General features: G+C 43.1%; 2 protein-coding genes across 2 annotated transcripts; both read left to right on the forward strand.

Annotated features, from left to right (window-relative positions):
• The first annotated feature begins 2,414 nt into the window (after positions 1-2,414).
• LOC141484010 (uncharacterized) lies at positions 2,415-3,350 on the forward strand. Its single transcript, XM_074179148.1, has one exon. It carries the CDS (start codon positions 2,415-2,417, stop codon positions 3,348-3,350), a length of 936 nt encoding a protein of 311 aa, XP_074035249.1.
• Positions 3,351-5,521: 2,171 nt separating this feature from the next.
• Positions 5,522-8,412, forward strand: LOC141483954 (uncharacterized). Its single transcript, XM_074179093.1, has one exon. The coding sequence runs from the start codon at positions 6,235-6,237 to the stop codon at positions 8,410-8,412; it is 2,178 nt and encodes a 725-aa protein (XP_074035194.1). The 5' UTR covers positions 5,522-6,234.
• The last annotated feature ends 17,881 nt before the right edge of the window (positions 8,413-26,293 follow it).

The raw sequence follows: 26,293 nt of genomic DNA on the forward strand, positions 1-26,293 counted from the left end.
GAATTGTTCAAGATTTTCAAAAAAATGTATTCTTCTTATGGATTGGGAATTATAAATAATATTGTAATACCTCAAAACTGGTACAGCGTCCCTGGATTGGTTCTCCCTTGATTGGAATTTTGAATTCTTCCAGACACACTAAAATCTCCAGTAAGTATCCTTTCTTGTTATTATTATTTATACTCTGGCTCCTATTGATGGATTTATATTGATAAGAACATGCAAAACGGCCTTTTCCCTTTCTTTTCTTTTTTTTAATTTCTAACAGCTCTTCAAAAAAATTCGCGTCTGGACAGTTCAAAAGCTTCACTCCTCTCTCCTTATTGATTCACCCCTGGCAACCAGACAAAATTTTCCTGCCTACTGCTTTTCATAACAATAATTTTGAAATTTCTTCAATTTTGACACTTTTCACTGTTCACACATATTATATTTACGATTTCTGTTTCCCAATTTTCACTAATACTAATAATGATTAATTTTGATTACATTTCATCACATTTTGTTTTCAATTTTTCTAATTTTGAATCCAAAATTCATCATTTTTCAGAAGTTAACACCTCCTTTTCAATTTATCAATCTGATTGGCTACTCTATAGTTGCATCCAAATCATGTACTGAGTGTTCTTATCATTTTTCAGATAAAATTCCTAATGTCAGTGTTAATTGAATTTTTGTTATTAATTTGTAGTGTAAATCTGTTTTATTGTATGTTATTATGTTGTATTAATGTCTTTACTGTTTTCAGTGTATTTATCCCGATGATTGATGGTTTCTGGTTAGTTATGCTGTTTGGAAATGATCTGAAATACTCTAATACTGATAAGTCACAACTTTGCCTGATCTGGGCATGAACATTACTCCAAATTATACAGATAAGAATTTGAATAAAGGTAAAGTATCTGGCTTTCTAATAAAATTAAACATCTAAGAATAACTTTGATTTTCACAAACTTTCAACACTGAACTAACAAAATATGTGAACTTTTAACATCAAATTAATAATAATATGAAAAACTTTTAACATCGAACTATCAAAATAAATACAAACTTTTAACTTTTAACTACAAAAATAAATGTAAACTTTTAACTAATTAAAATTTGAAAATTTTTAACTTTGCAATAATCTTATAAAAAAACTTATCATAACAATATATATATATATATATATATATATATATATATATATATATATATAGTTCAAAGGATATCGTAGATCAATAATTATTTTTCGGGATTGTAAAAGATTATTCTACAAATAGACAAGACATATACCTATACATATAAGCACCAAACAGTAGCTACCACGGTTAGAAACGATCGGTAAATGAATATGAATTCAGCAAAAAAGGCATGTATCACAACCTATTCAAAATAACACACCAACCCGAATTTGTCGCTTGAGCTCTCCCGACCAAATACATCTTCGTTGCCACATACGAACTGGATAAAACGGAGGATGCAAATGACTTGGGAGCAATATATGATGTCACTGAGAAACTGATGGAAGTAGCCCAAAAGGAGAGTAGAAACAAACTACAGATGGTGATCCCCGAGGGACTAAATCAAGAACAGATGAGGAAGGTGCTGGAGAGCACTGCAAGGAAACGGGACCTAGATATTATAATACTAACCGCTAGCGACCCATGCAAAGGAACTAGTAGTAAGCAAACACCAGAGGAAAATTGTGCCATTACCATAAAGGGAGGGAGTAAGACATACGCCGACCTGGTCAGAACAGTGAAGGAAGGCATGGCGGGCGAGGAAACAGGTATCAGAATAACGAGGATGAGGAAAACCGTGGCTGGGCACATGATTCTGAATGTTGATGGAGGCGAAGCGCGGGCAAGGAACCTGAAGGATATGATAAAGGATAAAGCAAGAGACCTACAGGTGAGCTTAGTTACTAATAAGGCCACTGTGGTTATAACCGGTATGGACGTCACCACTACTGAAGAGGAAATGGCCGAAGTGATATCGAATGAAACGAGATCCGATATTAGCTCAATCGAAATAAAAAACGTAAGGAAAGGAAGGTATGATGAACTAACAGCAATTGTGGATGTGCCGAGAGACACTGTCGGCAACATATTGAAGAAGGGAGCTATTCGGATAGGATTACCAGAATGCAGGGTAGTAGAAAAGATCATGATGCCAAGGTGCTTCAAATGTCTGAATTTTGGGCACAGGACCAGTGAATGCAGAGGAGAAGACAGAAGGGACCGGTGCGTGAGATGTGGACAGGAGGGGCATAAGGCGAAAGAATGCATAGAGGAACCGTTCTGTTGGAACTGTGAAAGGAAAGGACATAGGGCGGATCAAATGAAATGTCCAACATATAGGAAAGCAGTCGAGGCACGTCGCAAGACACGCCTTAAGAGGATGTAGATGAATATAGGTCTATCCTCAACAAAATGCAACTAAAAATACTGCAAGTCAACGTAGATAGAAGACGAAACGCGCACCACCTCATACAGCGAGTGGTTTTAGAGGAGGAAATAGATATTGTCCTGGTACAAGAGCCGAATAAGACGATAGTCAGCAAGGACACAAAATGGATAGTTGGGAAGAGTCAAAATACGGCAATATGGTGTAAGAATAAGGCATGCGGCATAACTGGGCACGAAACCGGAAACGGTTTCGTAAACATTACCTTCAAGGACTGGTCGATCTACAATTGTTATATCTCCCCTGATGTCGAGCAGAGGACATATGAGAAATGCGTCGACAGAGTAATGCAACACGCCAGACAAGGTGGGAAGGAGGCCATATTTGCTGGAGACTTTAACGCGAAGTCAACACTATGGAACTCGACGACAACGGATAGAAGAGGTGAATACCTGGCGGATTGGGTGCAAGCGTTGAATCTCACTGTGGAAAACAAAGGTAACATTCCGACCTTTGTTAGAGGAGCACAAAATTCCATCATCGACATCACTCTGTCGACGCAAAAGATGGCGAGTAAGGTTACAGACTGGAGGGTCTCCACGGAGGAGAGCATGAGCTTGCACAGACATATCTTTTTCAAGGTTCAAACAGTTGGCAAGAACAGGAGGAAAGAAGGCTTCGTCAAATGTAGAATTGATAAAGAACTGCTGATTGATACTTCCCAACTAATGGGCGACAATATTAGCACACTGCAGGAATTGAACACTGCCCTACATGATGCACAAAAGGCAGCGACGAGCTGGGGGGCAAGAGAGGAAAGAAGGGAGGAACCTGTCTGGTGGAACGACACCAGACAGAGTCAGCCTCAGGGCAAGGTGCAATTCACACAGGAGGGCGCTGATACGGGCGAGAAGAAGACGGCCAGATCCAACAGAAATATCAGACTTGGAGGAAAGATATAAATGTGCTAGACGCGAACTGAGAAGGGAGATAAATCGCTCCCAGAGGGAATCGTGGAAAAAGCTCTGTGATACACTGGAGGAAGATCCTTGGGGACAGGGATATAAAATTGTTACCAGGGGGTTGAAACATCACAATGCCCCATACGATGTAAGTCAAGAGCAAAAAATCGGAATCCTGAATGAACTTTTTTCGCAGTGCGCAGCTGTTCCGTACGACCTGGAACAACCGGAAGATATGCCTCAGCCAGTCACACTTGACGAAATACATAGAGTGGGGGATAGGATGAAACCAAAGAGGTCCCCAGGCCCAGACGGCATTTTACCGGAGGTAGTGAAGCTGGCAGTACAAACTATACCGGAGAGGATTAGACAAATCGCCGACAGAATGCTGATGGATGGTGTATTTCCCGAAAACTGGAAGACCGCTAAGGTTGTGCTCATTCCAAAAAGTAGTACAGAAGAGGGTATTACTAAATACAGGCCAATATGCCTTATCGACACGCTGGGTAAATTGTATGAGCATATACTGAAGTATAGGTTGGAAAACGAACTGGAAATACAACGGGGACTTTCGGACACACAATTCGGTTTCAGGGCTGGAAGGTCCACAACAACAGCAATAGGGCATATGTTAGAGGAGGTCAAAGCGGGTACAAAGACATGGGCGGCAGCAGTATTGATAGACGTCAAAAACGCCTTCAATACGGCTAAATGGCACCTGATTGTGAGAAGGCTGAAGGAACTGGGCATAAGCAGGTACCTGGTTAATCTGGTAGCCAAGTATCTGGGAGATAGGAAAATACAAACGGGCAGGCAGCTAAGGGAAATTTCGCAGGGAGTTCTACAGGGATCGGTCCTTGGACCCACCCTGTGGAACATACTGTACGACGGAGTTTTGAGACTCACACTGCCACAAAACTGTCATACGATAGCTTATGCCGACGACCTGGCATTAGTGGTCAAGGCTGATAAAAAAGAGGGGTTGGTGATTAGTGGAAACCAAGCTGCAGAGCAGATTATAAGATGGATGGAAGAGAACGGACTAGAAATAGCTCCACAAAAAACAGAAGCGATCATCCTCATGGGTCCTAGAAAGAGGGAAGGTATAACATTCCGGATACGAGGAATAGCGATAGCCCCTAAGAAGTCGGTCAAGTATCTCGGTGTTTGGCTCGATGACAAACAAATCTGGAACGAGCACATCAGACAGATATGTGCAAAAGCGGACAGGCAAACAGCAGCCTTAACCAAGATATTGCCAAACACCAGGGGACCTGGCAACCAAAAAAGGCGCCTACTATATTCGGTGGTACAATCAACGGTTCTATATGCAGTACCGGTGTGGAAGCAAGTTATCAGGGTGAAAAAATATAGGAAAATGGTTCTGGCAACGCAGAGGAGGATGCTCCTGAGAGTGGCTGCGGCATACAGGACAGTCTCTCAGGAGGCAATCTGTGTCCTGACTAGTACGCCCCCCATAGACCTCCTAGTAGGAGAGAGATCCCGCCTTGATAACTTGGTACAGGTAACCCCCGATAGTAAAATCGCTGAGAGAGAGGAGACCATCAGAATATGGCAAGGGGAATGGAATGGAAATACGTCCAAGGCTCAGTGGACCAAGAGGTTGATCCCGGACCTGACATCCTGGCTGAACTGCAGTTTCAAGAACACTGATTACTATACAACTCAGGCCTTCAGTGGACACGGCAGTTTCCGTAGCTATACGTGCAGGATAGGGAAAAGCACGGACGAAAACTGCATATACTGCGCGCTTAGGGATGATCCAGAGCACACAATTTTTTACTGCGATAGATGGGCAATACCTCGTGCAAGTTTAGAGATAGAGTGGAATATCCAAATGACACCGGAGAATCTCATGGCAAACATGCTATCAAGCAGGAAGAAATGGAATAGAGGTGCAAGTTTCTTGAGGCAAGTGATGAAAAAGAAAGAGGAGGAGGAAAGGGAAAATTAAAGGCATATAAGGTAATTTTTTAAAGATGCCGCTCATACCCGAAGTATATCCTTTGGACAGTTCCGGGTACGAGAGAGGGCAAGGGGGGTGGTTTTAGTGCGGTGCAACTCCCACACTACCGGGGAAAGGCGGAACCAGTACCTGGTGTCCAGTGATTTCCACCCCCGGCAAAAAAAAAAAAAAAGGTTGATTAGGTTAGGTTAGGTTAGGTTAGGTTAGGTTAGGTTAGGTTAGGTTAGGTTAGGTTAGGTTAGGTTAGGTTAGGTTAGGATAGGTTAGGTTAGGTTAGGTTAGGTTAGGTTAGGTTGGGTCCTAGGGACTAAGGCGATCTCACCGCCTGAATAAAAAAGGTGAGGGCGTCGGGGAAAGTAGCAATACTTTCCTTTTCCAGGTCGATGTGATGCGAAGCTAATAGCCTCTCCATCGGCAAGATCGTTGAGTGCCTACTCGTGGCGGACCTGTCTCTTACAGAACTCAACGGATCTAGAGAGGGAATCCTCGAGAAAAAATCCTTCTGGAGTCACACATCTGGTGTGCAGGCATGGCGACCCTGGGATTTCTCTAGCCCGGATTCCACCTTTCTTCAACTTGTCTTGGGTGGATCTGTCTTGATTTCTTTCATCTTTGATCTATCGACCCCCTTCGGTCAACTCTTCTTCTTTCCGATTCTGATGCTAGTAGAGTATCCGAGGGCTAGGGATCACTATTTTCAAGACTGTCCTCGCCCAGGGAGCAAACCCTTCCAAAAATCCGTAACCTAAGGTGTCACGCGACCCGTGCCGAGAGGTGAATGACCAGACGTTATATGGTCACAAACGGAGCCACTGGGAAATTGGCAACCTCCCGGTGTAAAATGCCTTACCCCTGCAGGGGCAGACTGAACAACCCCTAGCTACTCGTGGGAACATCATGGAAAAAATTATAAATGAAAAAGAAAAAAGCGTAGAGACAATTGAAGAGAGGAAAGAAAGGGAAGAGAGAGAAAAGTTCGAAAGAGAATTATTGCAAAATATGATGGGCAAAAAACTCACTAGGTCACCACAGGCCTCAGAGACGAAAAAACCAGATGGCGATGAAAGCAAACAGTTGGAAACCGACGAGGTATTCAGGACCCCAGATAAAAAACAGGCCGATAAACAGGCAGAAGACAAAAAGAGGAAATGGGAAGGGACTCCGGAAGAAGAGAGCAGGAAGAAAATGGCGATAGACGACAAAACGAGAGAGTTTTTGAACCTAAGGAACCTAGTCGAAAAACTCGCTAATATGGGGGAACAGATGATGACGCTTATCAAGGATAACACCAACACTAAGGTGGAAATAAAAAAACTGGCGAAAAAGATCAACACGGAGACAGGCCACCTTAGGAAAGGAGTTCAATTCTTGGAACAAGTGGAGGAGATACTTGCAGAGATGAGGAAGGAAAGTGAAAGGGAAGGAGAAGATAAAAACAGCAAAATATCGGAAGAAAATGATGAAGAAAAGAGTGTAGCCGAGGAGGAAGCTAAAAGAGCAGCAGAGAAAATAGAAGAAATGAAAATAACCATTCAAAAACTGGAAAAGGAACTGGAAAAAGAAAAAGAAGATAGAAAAAAAAGAGAAGGTGAATGCAAATGCATGAGCAAGGTCATATCAGAAATACCAGACATCGAAATAAAATATGACAACTACCTGGAAATGGAGAAATACGAATGGGGGGAGGAAGCATTCAGGAAAACGAAAATTACAGTGGGAAACCCCCTGGAAACCGGCGATGAGGTTACAAAGGTGGTGATGGTGGATCCTGGAGACGAAGACATGAGTGCTGGAATACAGAAGATGTATAAAGAGAAATACCCGGAACTCGCAGGTATTAAAGAAGAAATAGAGGTGATGGAACAGATCACTAAAACGAGGAGAACTGGCAAACAAACAAGGAAAAAAGTTATAGAAGTGAAGCTGGACGGAACGCACGAGGGCACGTGGAGAAGATTGAAACAACTCAGAGAGGAAACAAAGGAGGATGAGGAGATTTGTCTGCACCATATCAAAAGTATGAAGCTAAAAGCTTTCCAAAAGATGGTAGAAGCAGTATTTAATCAAGGCATGACGAAAGTAGGAATATATACACCAGTCAGAGGAGAACAAGGAATGAAGAAGAGGGAAAGGAACACGTACGGAGTCCTTATCTCGGACGGAGCAAAGACCTATAAAGAGGTACTGGAAAACATTAAAACTGTTATGAATGGAAGAGGAGCTGTTCAAAGCATAAGGGAGATCAAGAGCACCAAGGATGGGAGGACGTTGATGACCCTGGACAAAGATCGTGGAGCACTCAAAGAAATCAAAAACGCCCTAGCCGAGGAAGGAACAATGAAAGTTACTACCTTGGGAGAGGAAAAGCATCTTGAAAGCATACATGTTAGAGGAATGCTATGGGACACCTCAAAGGAAGACATAAGGAAAGCAATAGAGAGATGCGTTGGAAAGTGGGAAGAAGGCTGGGGTATCAGTGAGACGAGACCATTGGAGGGGGATACCCTAGCAGTAACAGTAAGGGTCCCCAAGAAAGAAGCAGAAGAACTGGTGAATAAGGAATATATAAGAATAGGACTGGCAAGGTGTAGAACGGAGAAAAGACACAAGGTGGAGTACTGCAAAAGGTGTTGGAGCTATGAACATCCCACAGACGGATGTAATCAGCAAAACAGGGCAGGAAATTGTTACAAATGTGGTAAGGAGGGTCATAAGGCAGCAGAATGTGAAAACCCGACCTACTGTACAGCGTGCAACATCGAAGGGCACAAGCAGGGATCACGAGGGTGTCATGCATTCAGAACAGCACTGAAGAAAACGAGGCAGCACTATAATCGGGGCAGAGCAATGAAAGAACGGAGAGAAGGGAAGCAAAATGAAGAGGGATATTCTTTGATGGCAGCTATGGACAAGGCGTACAGAGAAGTTGAAGAAAGAAGGGAAGAGGAAAGAATCGAGAAAGAAGAAAAGGAAACAGAACGGAAAGAACTGGAAGAGGAAGAAGAGGAAGAGGAGGAAATGGAGGCGCAGGAAGACAATGTTGAGGATGGCGTCGGGGGTAACCTCCAGAGCTAAGGGTACTGCAAGTGAACGTGGGAAGGGCGTCATTGGCGCATGATCTGGTGGAGGAGTCGGCTCTAAGAGAAAAGGTGGATCTGGTAATAATGTCGGAACCAAATATAACACGAGCCAGTAAACAAGGGTGGATACTGGACAAGGCAAAAAATGTGGCGATCCACATAAGAAATAGAAACTGTGGGATAGAGCAAGTGGTGAAGAAGAAAGGCTACATCAGGGTGAAATTCAACAAAATGGAAATAATAGCATGCTACCTACCCCCTAATATAACAACAGAAGAATTCGAACTAAAAGTAGAGAACATAATGGAAGATGTAAATGATAGAAATGGAAAGTGGAAGGTGGTAGCAGGGGACATCAATGCCAAATCACCGCAATGGGGAGCACCACAATCGGACAATAGAGGAGAGATTTGGACAGAATGGATGAGCACCCTTGATCTGGTGGCAGTGAATACGGGAGAACCGACATTTATAAGGGAAAACTCTCGAACACATATAGACGTCACATGTTGTGAGACCAGAAAAGCCAGCAATATAAAAAATTGGAGGAGTGTGGAGGAAAACATATTGACATACCACACCCATATAAGATATGACATCCTCACGGACCAGAATGGAAAAGCCACCAAAGAGAAATCACGGAAAATGTACGATATGAATAGATTATCAGAAGAAATAGCGAGAATAGGAACAAGGCGAGACATACAGGAGAAGAACCTGATAGGGCAGATAAAAAAAGGAATGGAAAAGGCAACAATTAGCAACAGAGATGAGCATGAAAGAAAAACTCCTTACTGGTGGAATCAGGAGATATTTGACCTGAAAAGGCAATGCCTGAGAATGAGAAGATTAATGACAAGAGCACACAGAACGGATTCAGAGGAGCAGCGGAGAATCAGGTACCAAGAAATGAAGGAGAAGAAGAAACAGCTAAAAAAGGCAATCAGCGGATCTAAAAGAGAATGCTGGAGAAAACTATGCGAGGAGCTCGAATCGGACATATGGGGCCAAGGGTATAAAATGGTGATGAGAGAACTAAACCCTTCACCTCCATACCAACAAACCGTAGAAAGTATGAAGGAATCTGTCAGACTACTGTTCCCAGGGAAGGACGACATAGAGGAAATAAGAGACAAAGAGGATCAGGTACCGGAAATAACCCGAGAAGAACTACAAAAAGCAGTAAGAGGGATGAAGAGGAATAAGGCCCCGGGACCAGACGGAATAACGGCAGAAATCATGAGAGTGGTAGAGGAACAAATACCAGAGACGATCCTCAGCGTCCTGAACAAGTTGATAGCGGAGCAAAAGTTCCCAGAAATCTGGAAGGTGGCAAAGCTAGTGCTAGGGAAAACCAGCAGAAGACCCAAAGGCGTATAGGCCCATATGTTTGATTGATGTACCTGGGAAAATATACGAAGCAATCATTAAAAACAGACTGGAGAGACAACTTGAGGAATCAGGACAAATATCGCAACACCAATACGGGTTCAGGAAGGGAAGGTCAACGGTACAAGCAGCGAAACGGATTCGGGAGGAAGTAGCAAAGTGCAAGGATAATTGGATGGCTATGGTGACGATAGATGTCGAAAACGCGTTTAATACTGCGACATGGAGTTTAATAATACAGGCACTGGCCAGGAAGGGTATAGAGGCATACATTATTAACATAGTGAACGAATACCTAAAAAATAGGAAGATACAGATGAGAGACGGCACTAAAATGAAAATAAACGGAGGAGTTCCACAGGGATCTGTGCTTGGACCGATACTGTGGAACGTGCTATATGATGGAGTCCTCTCTCTGCCTCTAGACCATGGAGCAAGAGCAATGGCATATGCAGATGACCTAGTTATCCTTGTTCAAGCAAAAACGAGAGAAGGGATGGAAAAGAAAGCAAATTCAACAATAAAAAAGGTGGAAAAGTGGATGACCGATCATGAGCTGAGAATTGCAAGCCAGAAAACCGAGGCTGTTATATTGAAGGGCACCAAGCAAGAGAGAATCAGAAATAAGATAGGATTCAAAGTGGGAGAGGATGTGATACGACCCAGCAGAAGCCTGAAGTACCTCGGAATTCATATGGATCACCAAGGTACTTTCGGGATACATGTAACTGAAACTGCTAAGAAAGCCGAAAATAGGATGTCCATACTGGCTAGATTGATGCCGAACATAGGGGGGCCCAGCAGCAATAGAAGAAGAATGTTGTATGGAGTAGTACAGTCCATCCTATTATATGGAGCTCCGGTGTGGCACGAGGCAATGAACATCGAAAGACATAAATTGAAAATGATCAGCGTTCAACAAGTGCATACAGAACAACGTCAGCAGCAGCACTCCAAGTGATATCGGGAATCCCACCAATACACCTACTGGTAGAAGAGAGTGCATATATCTATGCAAACTTGGACGGGAATAGGAAAGGAGTAAGAGCGACAGCTAGGGATATAACGATGAGAAGTTGGCAGAAAGAATGGGAAGAAGATCGTGGAAGAGCAGAATGGACAAAAGTATTGATACCAGAGGTGGAGCCATGGGTGAAAATAAAATACAGGAAAACAGATTACTTCTTCACACAGTTTCTTACTGGGCATGGAGCGTTCAAAAAATACACAGAGTGGATCGGAAAAACGGAAGATGATAGATGCGAAGAGTGCGGCAAAAAGGATACACCAGACCATGTTGTATTCGAATGCCCACGATATGAAGATGAAAGACTCAGGATGCGAAAGGAGATAGGAGAAGAAATAACATCAAGAAACATAATAAGCCTCATGATGAATGATGAGAGAAAGTACGAGATAATATTCAGTAGGGTAAGGAGAATTATGGAAAAGAGAAACGAAGAAGAGAGAAAAAGAGGAGGATGAAATGAAGACAAAGCGCCAAACTGCCTGACGCTAACCGGACGCGGTGGTACCGGTCAGTTTTGGTGAACAGAACGGAGGGGTTTTAGTGGGTAACTGACTGCTAGAGCAGCGGAGTCCCACACTACCGTCAATAAGACCCTTATGACGTGTGTCCATAAAGGATTTCCCCTCCAACAAAAAAAAAAAAAAGGTTAGGTTAGGTTAGGTTAGGTTAGGTTAGGTTAGGTTAGGTTAGGTTAGGTTAGGTTAGGTTAGCAGCAGCTGGACTCACAGTGAGAACAAGCGTCACCCAGGCGGACCGGGGGGAAGTCGCAATCCACGCCAGAGGCCTAGACGAAACGGCAACAATGGAAGATGTCCAAGAGGCCATCAAGAAAGAACTGGGAGACCCAGAGGCACTCTTCAGGTTGAGCGGGTTGAGGTCAAACGCTTGGGACACACAAGCAATTACCATAATCGCCAAGGCAGAGGTCGCGGAACACCTACTCAGTAAAGGAGAACTGAGGATTGGCATGAGCTTATGTAAACTCCAGAAGAGGATACATCTCCAAAAATGTATCAAGTGCTGGGGCTACGGACACACCAGAAAAGACTGCAAAAGCAGACATGACAGATTGAATCTGTGCAGGAATTGCGGCGAGGAGGGGCACATAGAGAAGGATTGTACAGCACAGGCTAAATGCCCGGCGTGCAAGGAGGCTCATAAAATGGGCACTGGTAAGTGCCGCATTTTCAAAAAGGAATTGTCTAGATGTAGGAGGGAGGAAAAGCAGTGGAGAACGTCCTTGCAACAGACCGCCGCACGGCAGGAGAGCACAGGAAACCCTAGCCAATGACACTTAAAATCCTCCAAATAAACACGGACAGGAGGAGAGACGCATACCATCTGCTACAAAAGGTAATCAAAGAGAAAGACATAGACATCGCACTTATACAAGAGCCGAACAAATTACTAATAGGGAAAAATCCCAAATGGATAAAAGATCCCCAAAGCGATACGGCCATATACTGTAACAACCCTAACTGTGGAGTGGTAACACATGAAGTACGCCCCGGATTCATATGCCTGATATTCAACAGCTGGGCACTGTATAACTGCTATATCTCCCCAAATTGTACGTTCGAGCAATACCAGCGATACGTGGATAGCGTTATGGAACACATTCGTGCAGGGAAAAGGGAAGCAGTGATGGTTGGGGATTTCAACGCTAAATCGGCGCTGTGGGCCTCGGCCACCACTGATGTACGAGGGGAATACCTTGCAGAGTGGATCCACGCTCAGAGCATGGTAGTAAACAACGAAGGGGACACCCCCACCTTCGTCAGAGGTGCCCAGAGCTCACATATTGATATCACGTTATCCACCCAAGGCATCGCAAGAAGTATCCATGGATGGGATGTCTCCACTAAAGAAAGTATGAGCCTCCATAGATATATCTCCTTTGACATACGGAACAAAAATAAGATACCCAAACTGGAATGGCGGGAGGCACAATACATAAAGGAGAGGGAATTCAGGACGAGAATTCAGGAAACGGAGCCGTGGATAACGAATATGAGGGAGCTTATAAATGTCATCACAAACACTCAAAAAGAATACCTCGTTAGAACATCTGAGGGCGGACTACGACCACAACCAGTTTGGTGGACGGAAAACATCGAGGATAAAAGAAGAGACTGCAATAAAATCAGAAGGAGGCTGCAGAGGGGGAGAGCATCCTCGGTAGGGAAGGACGTAATTGAACAGCTGGAAAGCGAGTACAAGAACATCAGAAGGGAACTCAGGAGAGAGATAAGAAAATCGCAAAAAGAACAATGGGGAATTTTATGCGACAGACTGGAGAACGACATATGGGGCCAAGGATATAAAATCGTCACGAATAATCTCAAAAACTCTAACACAATCTACAACTTAGACCCAGGTACAAAAATGAAGAAAGTCAGAGAATTGTTCCCACAATATCAGGATGTGCCAAGGACAACCATAACGGCATACAGCCCCCCACAACCATTCACAATGGAGGAACTGACAAGAGCGGTAGAGAGAATTAAGACTAAGAAGTCACCAGGCCCTGATGGGATTCTTCCAGAAGCGATTAAGATGACAGTGAAATCAATTCCAATAACGACGTTGAATGTGTAGAATGAACTATTGAACGAATGTAGATTTCCCACATACTGGAAAATAGCCAAGGTCGCACTGATACCGAAGGGAAACCAGGCCGGCCCACAGGGCAAATATAGGCCAATCTGCCTACTTGACAGTATTGGGAAATTGTACGAACACCTGATCAAGTATAGACTGGAAGAGGAACTGACGGTAAAAGGCGGCATCTCAGGAAACCAATTTGGCTTCAGACCCAAAAAATGCACAGTCGACGCGGTCAAACGTGTCATAGAAAGAGCTTTCAGAAATACTCATACATGGGGAGCTATTATTCTCATAGACGTGCAAAATGCTTTCAATACGGCAAAGTGGAGCGTTATACTGAAACAACTAGACAAGTTGAAAGTGAATGGTTACCTAATCAGGATACTCGAGGACTATCTTAGCGAGAGAACTCTACTCTGCAATAAACAGAAAGAGAGTATAACACAGGGGGTACCACAGGGCTCGGTGCTTGGGCCAACCCTATGGAATTTACTTTATGATGGGGTTTTACTACTAGACATGCCAGAGGGATGTTCTACTGTGGCCTACGTAGATGACCTTGCGTTAATAGTAAGAGCGGACAGGAAAGAGGACCTCATGAGGAACGCAAATCGCGCGCTGTCAAAGATAGAGAGATGGATGGGGAAAAACGGACTTGAGACTGCACCATCAAAAACAGAGGCAATCATTGTCAGAGGGCCCAGGAAGAGGGACGATATATCGTTCCTCCTGGCAAATACAGTGGTGACACCGAAAAAATTCGTCAAATATTTGGGAGTATGGATAGACGATAAATGTATCTACAATGAACACGTTAAAAGAACGTGTGAAAAGGCCGATAGGCAAATAACTGCACTCGGGAAAATACTCCCAAATATTAGGGGACCTGAATACGGGAAGAGACGACTCCTGTATGGGGTGGTGCAGTCGATAATACTGTATGCTGCCCCTGTCTGGTGGCGCGCGATGGACGTTAAAAAATACAGGGCGATGGTAGCGTCATCCCAAAGGAAGATGCTGATAAGAACAGCATCAGCATACCGAACAGTGTCTGCGGAAGCATTGACGGTCATCACAGGAATTCCACCCATAGACCTACTCGTGAGAGAGAGGAAATCGCTGGACGACATTGATGAAGTAAGTAGGGAGGAGAAAATGCAAGCAAGGAATCAGACCATCAGAACCTGGCAAAATAGATGGGAGGCAAACTATGAAAAAGCTCAATGGACAAAGAAGCTCATACCAGACATAGGCACATGGCTGAACTGCGACTTCAGGAGGCCAGACTATTTTCTGACACAGGCGCTAAGCGGCCACGGGTCTTTTAGAACCTATACACAGAGAATAGGTAAAACTCCGGACGACCGATGCATATACTGTGGGCAAAGGGATGACCCCGAACATACCCTGATAAACTGCGACAGATGGACAAGAGAAAGGGCAAAATATGAAACTGGCACAGGAATGGTAACGACAGCCCAAAACTTAATTGGCAACATGATGCGCACGAGGAAGGCATGGAAGGAAGGAGCGGACTACATTAAAAATATCATGAGACAGAAGGAACAAGAAGAAAGATTACACCAGAAAAATCTTTGAACAGGAAGCCCCAGGAAAGTGAGGAAAAAGCGGATTAGACATGCCTGATCCATCCGATGTATATCCTAAAAGGAAGGTGCCGGACGGATCAAACGTGGCGAACAAGGGGAGTTTTACTGGCTAACGAAGCACCAGTTGACCATAGGAGCCGGTCCTTGGTCATTCGAAGGTCTTTCTCCCCCTCCCCCAAAAAAAAAAAGGTTAGGTTAGGTTAGGTTAGGTTAGGTAAGGTTAGGTTAACACCAAGCCGCTGAGAGGGCCAATAGACCCCGATAGTAAACGAGCGAAACTGTGATATTTTAATGTTGTTTAATATTTATTTATCTTAACTTGTGATGTCCCACTTTACAAAAGTAGCTACGTTTAATGTTGTTATTTATTTATTTTAACTTGTGATGTCCCAGTTTACAAAGTAGCTATGTTTTTACCGTTGTTCTCGTGTTTTTCTTTCCACTTGTCCCCGAAGCAACATCCATATGGACAGTCCCGGGTACAAGGAGGAGTCAGGGGGGTTTTTAGTCAGAGTAGCGCCTGACACTGCCGAGGGCTGGTTAGGTTAGGTTAGGTTAGGTTAGGTTAGGTCCCGTCTACGTTCTAACCAGCACTGAAGATGAGCCGGAAGGTAACCAAGAGCACCTGAAAAAAAGAAAGAGGATGGGAACCCCAGAGAAATCAGAAAATACTAGATTAGAAGTGCAAACCCAGGAATTTGTTAAATTACAGGAAACGGTGGGAAACATGGTGGGGATGGTTGAGCAGCTTATGGAGATGATTAAGGCGAACGTAAATACAAAAGTTGAAATAAAGAAGATCTCTAAGAGAATCAGCACAGAGACTGGAATACTAAAGAAGAGAGCAGGGTTCCTCACCAGGGTCCAAGATAGCCTGAAAAAAATTAATGAAGATATAGTTAGAGAAGAGGTCCTAAAAGAGGCTAATGCTAGTAGGGAAAGGCTGATGGCAGAGGAAAGGGCGGAGAGATCCGAAAAGCGAGTGGACGAGCTCGAAAGGACTATTGCCCAGCTAAAAGAGGAATTGAGAAAGAGGAATGAGGAGGAGAGGAATAGTGGTATAAGTACAATGGACTTAACCGGGCTGGAGAGTATAAAAAAGAGAGCGTGCACATGTTCATGCACGTGTTTAGCCTCGACCTTAACGCAACCGGGGGATTTGGAGGTCGTCGATGACTTTGATGAATACAAAGATCTAGAGAAAAGGAGGTGGGATAATGAGGTGTTCACGAACACAGAGGTGGTCATCGGCAATCCGTTAGCTACTGACGACGGCGTGGTGAAGGTGGTCATCGTCGAGCCCGATGATCCACAGATGGATACCAGTATACAAAGATTATTCAAGGACAAGTTTCCTGAGCTTTCTCGGTTAGAGGGGGAAATAGAGGTCATCGAGCAGCTGACCAAAATCAGGGGAACTGGTAACACGACCAGCAGGAAAATAATAAGAATCATGTTCGACGGAACATCGTCTGATCTTTGGCATAAGCTGAAGTCCCTGAAACAGGAGACAGAGGCGGAAGCCAAAATATGTATACATCACCTCAAGGAAATTCCAACGGAGAATTTGAGGAAAATGGTGGAGGCTACCTTCCATGGGGGCACAACGTTTGTGGATATATATACCACAACCCAACAGAAAAGTAGGGTAAGGGAGACAACTAACTACGGAGTACTGATAAGCGAGGCAGGGAAGACATATAGAGATATTCTAAGTTCAGTGAAGACTGCAATCGGAAGTACGGAAGCAACAAAGGCGATTAGGGGAATAAGGAAAACCAGAGATGGAAGCCTTTTGCTTACAATGGATAAGAACCCGGAGGCATTGGATGAAATAAAGAAGGCGTTAGACAGCGAAGGCCATATAAAAGCCAAACAACTGGGTAGGGAAACTATGGAAGTATACTACCTTAGGGGCATGGAGGGTGATGTTGAGGAAGGCGAAATACGGGAAGCTATCGCCCAAGTGATCGGACAATGGACAGAAGGCTGCAAAATGAGCCCAATTAGAATACTACGGGACGACACAGCCGCGGTCACGGTTACCATCCCTACGAACATGGCGGATGGTCTTCGACAGAGGGACGAGATGAGGGTAGGTCTTGTAAGATGTAAAATCGAAAAAAGAGTGGTAGTCCCCAGATGCAGAAAATGCTGGAGCTTAGCTCATAAAACCGGAAATTGCGATGGCCCAGATAGGACCCGCAACTGCTACAAATGCGGAGGAGAGGACCATATGGCTCAAGAATGCCAGAGGGACGAGTTCTGCCCAGTGTGCGAAAAAGAGGGCCATAGGGCGGATAGCATGAGGTGTCCCACCTACAGGGATGCGGTAAGGAAGGCTAGAGAGAGTGGTAGAAACAGAATGAGGCTGACCGCTCTTCCCGGGGATGTCGAATTTAGAACAAAGTTAGCAGAAGGTACACCACGTGAAGAAGACCGTGAAATAACAGATAGAGAGTTAACAAATTCGACTCAGCGTACTATCCTGAACACAGTAGGAGAAGGTAGTGAGTTGCAAATTCCGGTAGTGGCGGCGGAGGCACCTTCAAATAGCCAGTAAATGCCCTTACAAATTTTACAGCTAAACACAGATAGAAGAAGAGGAGCTCACCAACTCCTTCAGAAAACCATGGAAGAAGAAAAAGCGGACATTGTTCTAATACAAGAACCTAATCTAACGATAATTAAAAAAAAACGCGCGTTGGATTACAGATAAAAATCTGAACACAGCAATCTTATGTAATAACCGGAACTGTGGAGTAATGGACCATCATAGGGCACAAGGCTTCACATGCCTATATTTTAAGGAGTTTTCAGTGTATAACTGTTACATATCTCCGAACACTACCTTGGCGGAATTTGAAAGATACGTGGACACAGTTATGCAACACGTTAGAGGGAGAGGGAAAGAGGCGGTAATAGTAGGAGATTTTAATGCCAAGTCGTACCTCTGGCACGCCGGAACAACGGATCGGAGAGGCGAATATTTAGCGGAATGGATAGATTCCATGGGTATGACGGTCCAGAATGTAGGGCAAGCCCCCACTTTCGTCAGGGGACCACAACAGTCTATTATAGACATAACCATCTCTACCAGAAGGATTGCCAACAAAGTGAGGAACTGGAGAGTTTCGAGTAAGGAAACCCTGAGTCTTCATAGGAATATTACCTTCCAGATAGAAGAAGGCGCGATAAATAAGAGGGTTGGATGGCAAGCACTGGGGTACATAGATGCTCAGATCTTCCAGAACACACTGCGCCTACTCGCACATGAGATGACGGACGCTGAGCAGATGGCGAAACACATAAAGTCTGCCCAAGCAAGTAGTATAATAAGGGAGACAGATGGCAGAGTTAAACTTCAACCGGTCTGGTGGAGCAGCGAAATAGCAGTGCTGAGGAAGGGCTGCAATAAAGCGAGAAGAGACCTAACGAGGCTCCGCAGACGGCACGCAGGAAACGTTAGAATTGATGAGGCCGAAAGAATATATAAGGAAAAGAGACGGGTTCTGAAAAAAGAGATCAATAGAGCACAGAAGGCCGAGTGGAACCTTCTCTGCGATAGGCTGGAGGAGGACCCATGGGGTCAAGGTTACAGGATCATCACCAGGAGCACCAGGACTCCATACGAATTGCCCCAGGAAAGAAAGGAGAGTCTAGTAAGGGAACTTTTCCCTGATCATCCTAGGCATGAAGAAGAAAGAACGGGACCCAGCCCTCCCGGGACACCCTTCAATATGCAGGAATTGATGCTCGCAGCCGGGAAATTAAGGCAGAGGAAGGCGGCAGGACCAGACGGGGTCCTACCGGAAGCCATGAAGATGGCCGTAAAGTGCATACCGGATTCCATGCTACAAATCGTGAACGGGCTCTTAATAGACCAGATATTCCCTAAACCCTGGAAAAGGGCGAAGGTCATACTGATCCCCAAGGGAGGCGGTGAGGAACCAACGGACTACAGGCCAATAAGTCTCCTTGATGTGGAAGGCAAGCTCTATGAGCATATGATTAAACTGAGGCTGGAAGCCGAACTAGAGGACCGATCTATTATTTCAGACAGACAATTTGGCTTCAGACCAGGGAGATCCACGATATCGGCGGTGAAGTACACCATTGGAAAAGCCAACAGTAGAGAAGCTAGATGGGGAGCCGTGATAACAATTGATGTCAAAAACGCCTTCAACACGGCTAAATGGCAAAAAATCGTAGAACGTATGAAGGACGCGGAGGTGAGCCCCTACCTCATTGAGATAATTTGGCACTACCTTATGGAACCAACCTTATGGAACCTGCTATACGATGGGGTTCTGCGCCTGAGCCTCCCAGCAGGCTGCTTTACGGCCGCATACGCGGATGACTTAGCGCTCATCATACAGGCAAGTCACGAGGAGGGAATGCTGGGGATGGTGGAAAAGGCCAATACTAGCCTGAATCTGGTGAATAATTGGATGATTGAAAGCGGATTACAGCCAGCCCCGCATAAAACAGAGGCAATTATCATCAAGGGACCGAGGAAGAGGCAGGGGATTAGCTTTGTTTTTGCAGGAACTCAGGTGGAGCCAAAGAAGTATGTGAAATATTTGGGGGTTTGGTTAGACGACCAACTGATCTTTAATGAGCATATCAGAAAGACCAGGGAAAAGGCTGATAGACAGGCGGCCGCCCTGGCTCGGATCCTCCCCAACATAAGGGGACCGGGATGGCAAAAGAGGAAGGCAATCTATGGGGCAGTACAATCGACACTTCTGTACGCGGAACCGGTATGGGGGCGAGTGATGCTGGTCGACAGATACAGGAATATGCTAACCGGAGTCCAGAGGCGAATGTTGTCGAGGGTCGCAATGGCGTATAAAACCGCATCTGCCGATGCCCTGAATGTTATCACCGGTATACCCCCCATCGATCTGTTAGTGGAGGAAAGACGGCGGCTGGATGATAGGGAGACGTTCACGAAAGAAGTAAGGGCCGAAGAAAGAAACAGGACGATAGGGAAGTGGCAACAGAGATGGACAGCCAACACGAGTACTGCACAGTGGACAAAAAGACTGATCCCAAACCTTAAGCCATGGCTAGATTGTAAATTCAAGAACCTAGAATATTTCGTCACGCAGGCGCTAACAGGACACGGCTCCTTCGGAAGCTTTACCTTTAGAATAGGGAAAACAGCGGATGCTCGATGTAGGTACTGCCAAGCGGACGATGATCCGCAGCATACCATTTTTGCATGCCCGAGATGGCATTCTGCAAGGCACGAATTGGAAGCCGCCGTTGGAGATAGGGTGAGTCCGGATAACTTTGTGGGGTTTATGATAAGCGAGCAAGGAAACTGGCGCGCAGGCGCCACTTACCTCCGCAGCGTGATGGAAAGAAAGGAGAAAGAAGATAGGGAAGCACAGAATCAGGAAAGACGGTGAGAGCATGTATCCTGCTGTGACTGCTGACAACGAGTAAGGGACCGGATATAATAAACTGTGATATAAACTGTGATATAAACTGTGATATTTACACCTGTTGGTACGATGTGGTATGCGTAAATTGCGTAATTTTGATTTAACACGCCGCCTGTACTTGATGTTATGCCACATCGGCGGTTCCGAGTCAGGAGAGGGCGAGGGGTGGTTTTAGCCGGTACGAGTCCGGCACTACTGGCTCGCGATGGACACCAAGCGGCCAGTGCCCATGAGGGTTTCCACCCTACCACAAAAAAAAAAAAAAAAGGTTAGGTTAGGTTAGGTTAGGTTAGGTTAGGTTAGGTTAGGTTAGGTTAGGTTAGGTTAGGTTAGGTTAGGTTAGGTTAGGTTAGGTTAGGTTAGGTTAGGTTAGGTTAGGTTCAAGGGTGGATACTGGACAAGGCAAAAAATGTGGCGATCCACATAAGAAATAGGAACTGTGGGATAGAGCAAGTGGTGAAGAAGAAAGGCTACATCAGGGTGAAATTCAACAAAATGGAAATAATAGCATGCTACCTACCCCCTAATATAACAACAGAAGAATTCGAACTAAAAGTAGAGAACATAATGGAAGATGTAAATGATAGAAATGGAAAGTGGAAGGTGGTAGCAGAGGACATCAATGCCAAATCACCGCAATGGGGAGCACCACAATCGGACAATAGAGGAGAGATTTGGACAGAATGGATGAGCACCCTTGATCTGGTGGCAGTGAATACGGGAGAACCGACATTTATAAGGGGAAACTCTCGAACACATATAGACGTCACATGTTGTGAGACCAGAAAAGCCAGCAATATAAAAAATTGGAGGAGTGTGGAGGAAAACATATTGACATACCACACCCATATAAGATATGACATCCTCACGGACCAGAATGGAAAAGCCACCAAAGAGAAATCACGGAAAATGTACGATATGAATAGATTATCAGAAGAAATAGCGAGAATAGGAACAAGGCGAGACATACAGGAGAAGAACCTGATGTACTGGTATAGCAAATAATGTGGAACAATAACAAATTGAGAAATAAACAATATTCTAATTAGAACACCTAATACGTGCCAGGACAGCTCTTTTCGATGTATGCCGATCTTATGTTATTAAAACATTATGTAACATTGAGATAGGGAAGGATTACGACGAGGATCATGTAATTGAAACAAGGTAGATCAATTTGAGTTATTCTGAATAGAGGAAGTTTTTCTACGAAGTCGTTTCATTCCGTTCCTTATAAATGAACCTGAAGTGAGTTTATTACATGGCGATCCTGCCAGGATGATTCCAGGATTACCACGTATGTTATTAACGGGTAGATACTGAGAAATAGAGACGAGTTGCATTTGACATCTTCCAACATGGGATCCACAGAGAGTAAAGAAGAAGTAATCATAAGCCAAGCCGGGAACAGTGGTGGAGTTTCAGCTAGCAATGGGTTCTCCGTTTCCGAAGTACTAGGCATAGTAGCTTTCGCCTGTTTCATTTTGGCACTCGGCGCATTTCTAATAAAGAGGTGCCAGAAATCATTAGAAAAGAAGATAAGAAGAGAGATAACGAGGAGTCAGGAGTTGGTATAGGCGTAAGGAGTGAGAAGAAAACGAATTTCATGGGTGGTTCACGCATTCCAAAGTGAAAACCAACAACAAGTAGAGTGGAAATTGGATGACACATGGAAAGACATTTTAAGGTCGTATTTATTTAGTATAAGTTTGTGTATCAATATATCGATTTATTTTCGTCTTTAGCGTAGCAAATGAGCATCATAGACTTATTTAGATACTCGTTTGAAGAACTCAAAGTTTTTAATAGGAATTTAAATAAAGATAGCAAAGAGAGGCGAGTCGATCTAAAAGCTATAAATCGCAAGTTTGAAGAATTAAATAGGATTGAATCAGAGTTAAATGAAGTGAAAAATAAATTCAATGCGGGCCCTAAAGATGCAGATATAATTCAAAAAGTTAAGTTATATGTTGAATCTTCAAACAAATTATTAGTCGATATTCGAAATACCTTAGAGACTAGATTAGCTAATATTACAGAAATTACTAGAAGTTTTACAATAATGGGTGAAAAATTTGATCTCAGAATAGCGTCAAGCTTATTGCCTATAACCGACAATTCGGAGGAATCTGTAAAACAGTTAATAGATGCCATTGAATTATACGATAGTCTTTTAGACGATAATGGAAAAATAACACTAACAAACTATGTCCTTAAAACTAGATTGTCACAAAGTGCAAAGATGAGATTAGAGTCGTCATATCCGTCTAATACTGATTTAATTAAAGACATCAAAACACACTTGTTGACAAAGCATTCTGCCGCAAGTTTATCAGTTGAATTACATAACGCAAAACAAAAACATAAATCAGTGAATGAATTTGGTAAATCAATCGAGGAATTACTGGTCGATTTGACAATAGCGCAAGCCGATGGAAATGTCGAGGCAATGAAAATTCTTAAAGTTGCGAACGAAAAACTGGCAATTCATGCTTTCGCGAACGGACTGCGAAGTCACGATCTGGGAACTGTCATAAAAGCTAGGAACTATAGCGCTTTGAAAGATGCTATAACGGGAGCTGTAGATGAGGAATGTACGGGAGGTGCAACCTCTTCTTCGCAGGTGTTTCACATGCGAGGGAACTCAAAACTTAATAATTTCAACCGTACGAGTCGAGGATTTCAGCAGAATAATAGGGGAAGACCAAATTTCAGTACCGGACAATTCAATAACTCACAATCGAATAAGATCAGAGGAAGTAGTTTGCATAGTAAAAATAATTTTAGGGGTCGAAACCAGGGACATTTTCGCGGAAATTTTAGAGGGCGTTGGAATAATCACAACAACCAAACTTTCAGTCCATCTCGAAGAGGGTTTTTTATGGAAAACGCTCAGGATGCTGAATTAAACAACCCTTCCCCGCAAGCTAATCAGTTTTTTCGGTCGAGTCAGTGAGAATGTAGGTGATTATAAGGTTTTAAGTATGAATGGTCTTAATTATGTATGTATGAAAAACGGAAAAAGTGAGTTGAAATTTTTATTGGATACGGGTGCTTCGGTAAGCGTAATTTTTACATCATGTATAAATAAAAATCAGTTTGTCGATACGACAAATAGAATCAAAATAAACGGCATAGCGGGTTTTGTCTTCACGCAAGGCTCGGCTAATATTACATTAGAACTATCTGACGTTAAGATAGGTCACGAATTTCATGTGGTGAATGACTTTGGTAGTGATATGAATGGTGTTATTGGGTCAGATTTCTTTGTCAAGCACTCTGCAATATTAAACTACGAATTATGCACATTCTCTATATATATAAACAATCGGAAACTGTCGATTCCACTGCAATCCAAGTATGAAAATTATATAACGATTCCACCAAGGTGCGAAATTATTAAATATTTGCAAGTACATAACTCAGATGATTGTATTATCATACCAGAAGAAATTTCAGAAGGTGTTTATACTGCGGGAATTATCGCAAAGCCTCACAACCACATTATACCTGTTAAAATTCTGAATATTACGGATAAAGAGGTACACTTGAAAAATTTTAGGCCCAAAACTGAAAATATTTCAGAATTTGATGTTCATACTTTTGGAAACACACACTTTTCAGTTGAGCGTATAGATAAGTTACTCAACTCCATAAATACCAAAGGTCTTAATAAGCAGGAAAAAATAGCTATTGATAAAATCTGTGCAAAATATGCGGACGTATTTCGCTTTGAAAATGACCCACTGACGGTGACAAATGTCTGTAAACAGACCATACATTTAAAAAAGGATGCCATTCCGGTATACGTAAAACCATACCGGTTACCGCATTCGCAGAAAGCGGAAATAAATAAACAAATTGACAACATGCTGTCAGAAGGAATTATAGAGGAAACAAGGTCCGAATGGTCGGCACCATTGTTAATAGTACCGAAAAAAGAGGATAGTAAGGGTAATAAACAATGGAGGATAGTTATCGATTACCGTCTGTTGAATAAACGCATTGAGGATGACAAATTTCCATTACCTTGCATAGATGAAATTTTAGACTCACTCTCCGGAGCGATGTACTTCTCACATCTTGACTTATCTCAGGGCTATTATCAGGTTGAATTGGATGCAACATCTAGAGCTTACACAAGTTTCACAACCGATAAAGGTCAGTATCAAATGACGAGATTACCGATGGGGTTGAAACTGAGTCCAAGTGCTTTCTCTCGAGCGATGACCATAGCAATGTCAGGGTTAAATTATGAGAGATGTTTCATTTATTTGGACGATTTGATAGTTTTCGGGAATAATTTGGAAGTTCATAATCGGAATTTGGTAAAAACTTTGCAGCGATTGAGACAGGTCAATTTAAAACTAAATCCTTACAAATGCGAATTCTTGAAAAAACAGATATTGTATCTGGGTCACGTGATTTCATCTGAAGGAATATCTCCAGATTTTGAAAAAATACGTGTTATACAGCAATTTCCGGTTCCAAAAGACTCGAATGAAACTAAACGGTTTGTAGCATTTGCGAACTATTATAGGAAGTTCATTCAGAATTTCGCGGATATCGCAGCACCGCTTAACAGATTGTCAAAAAAGGGTGTAGTATTCGCTTGGAGCGAAGAATGTCAAAAAGCATTCGAAACGCTAAAGCAGGCGCTGGTACAACCACCAATTCTCGCATATCCTGATTTTTCGGAATCAAACGTTTTTAAATTACGTACCGATGCCTCAAATTTGGCTATCGGAGCAGTTCTGTCAAATTCAGATGATAAGCCGGTGGCGTTCGCCAGCAGATCGCTGAATAAAGCTGAAGTCAACTATTGTGTGATAGAGAAAGAATTACTTGCTATTTGTTGGAGTGTGAAAAAATTTCGTCCTTATCTTTACGGGAAAAAGTTCATTATCCTTACAGACCATAAACCATTATTATATCTTTTCGGTATGACGAATCTTTCAAGTAGACTAACGAAATTTAGGTTAACACTAGAAGAATATGATTTTACAATAAGTTATGTTAAAGGAAAAGATAATGTAACGGCTGATGCATTAAGTCGTATAAAAATTGACTCCGACGAACTGAAAGAAATGTCAGTTAATTCCTGTCAAGTCATGAATGTCGTGACAAGGGCACAAACGAAGAAATTGGGCAACAATTCACGGGAAAAGTCCAATATCTCTTTCGATAACAGGCCTGATCATCCTGGTGTCGTAGAATTATTGAAACCACCTAACGAATTTGTTCAGTTGTATCCTTTGTCGAAAGTTGAGTTTCAAAGAAAAAAACGTTCTGAGTGTAAAATAAAAGGGAATATATTATATGATGAAAAGGCAAATACTATTTATATGAATCAGGATGAATCTCGATCAGCGACTGCATTCGGTGCATCGTTGAGAGACCTGAAGGAAATTTGCCAAGAATATGGAATTCCAGAATTAGTTATAGTAAAAGAAGATAGATGCGCATCGTTATTAAAAAACATTTTGGAAATTCCCAATGAAATTCGAAAGGCAGGTATAAAAATAAATATAATAAAAGCTCAGCAACACATAACTAGGAAGGAAACCCAGCAATTAATTTTGAACGATTACCACATGTTACCAACGGGAGGGCATGCTGGAATTAATCGCATGTATAACAATATTAGAAAACTTTACTTTTGGTCTGGTCTCCGAAAGGATATCGAAAATTTTGTAAAACGTTGTGATGACTGTCAGAGATATAAGTACTCAAGACCGCATCGGCAACCAATGAAAATAACCACAACGGCTACCTCAGCGTTTCAGA

Source organism: Leptinotarsa decemlineata, unplaced genomic scaffold, assembly GCF_025532065.1.
Source record: "Leptinotarsa decemlineata unplaced genomic scaffold, Ldec_3_MD MMD2_tig00004307_RagTag_RagTag, whole genome shotgun sequence".
NCBI lineage: Eukaryota > Metazoa > Arthropoda > Insecta > Coleoptera > Chrysomelidae > Leptinotarsa > Leptinotarsa decemlineata.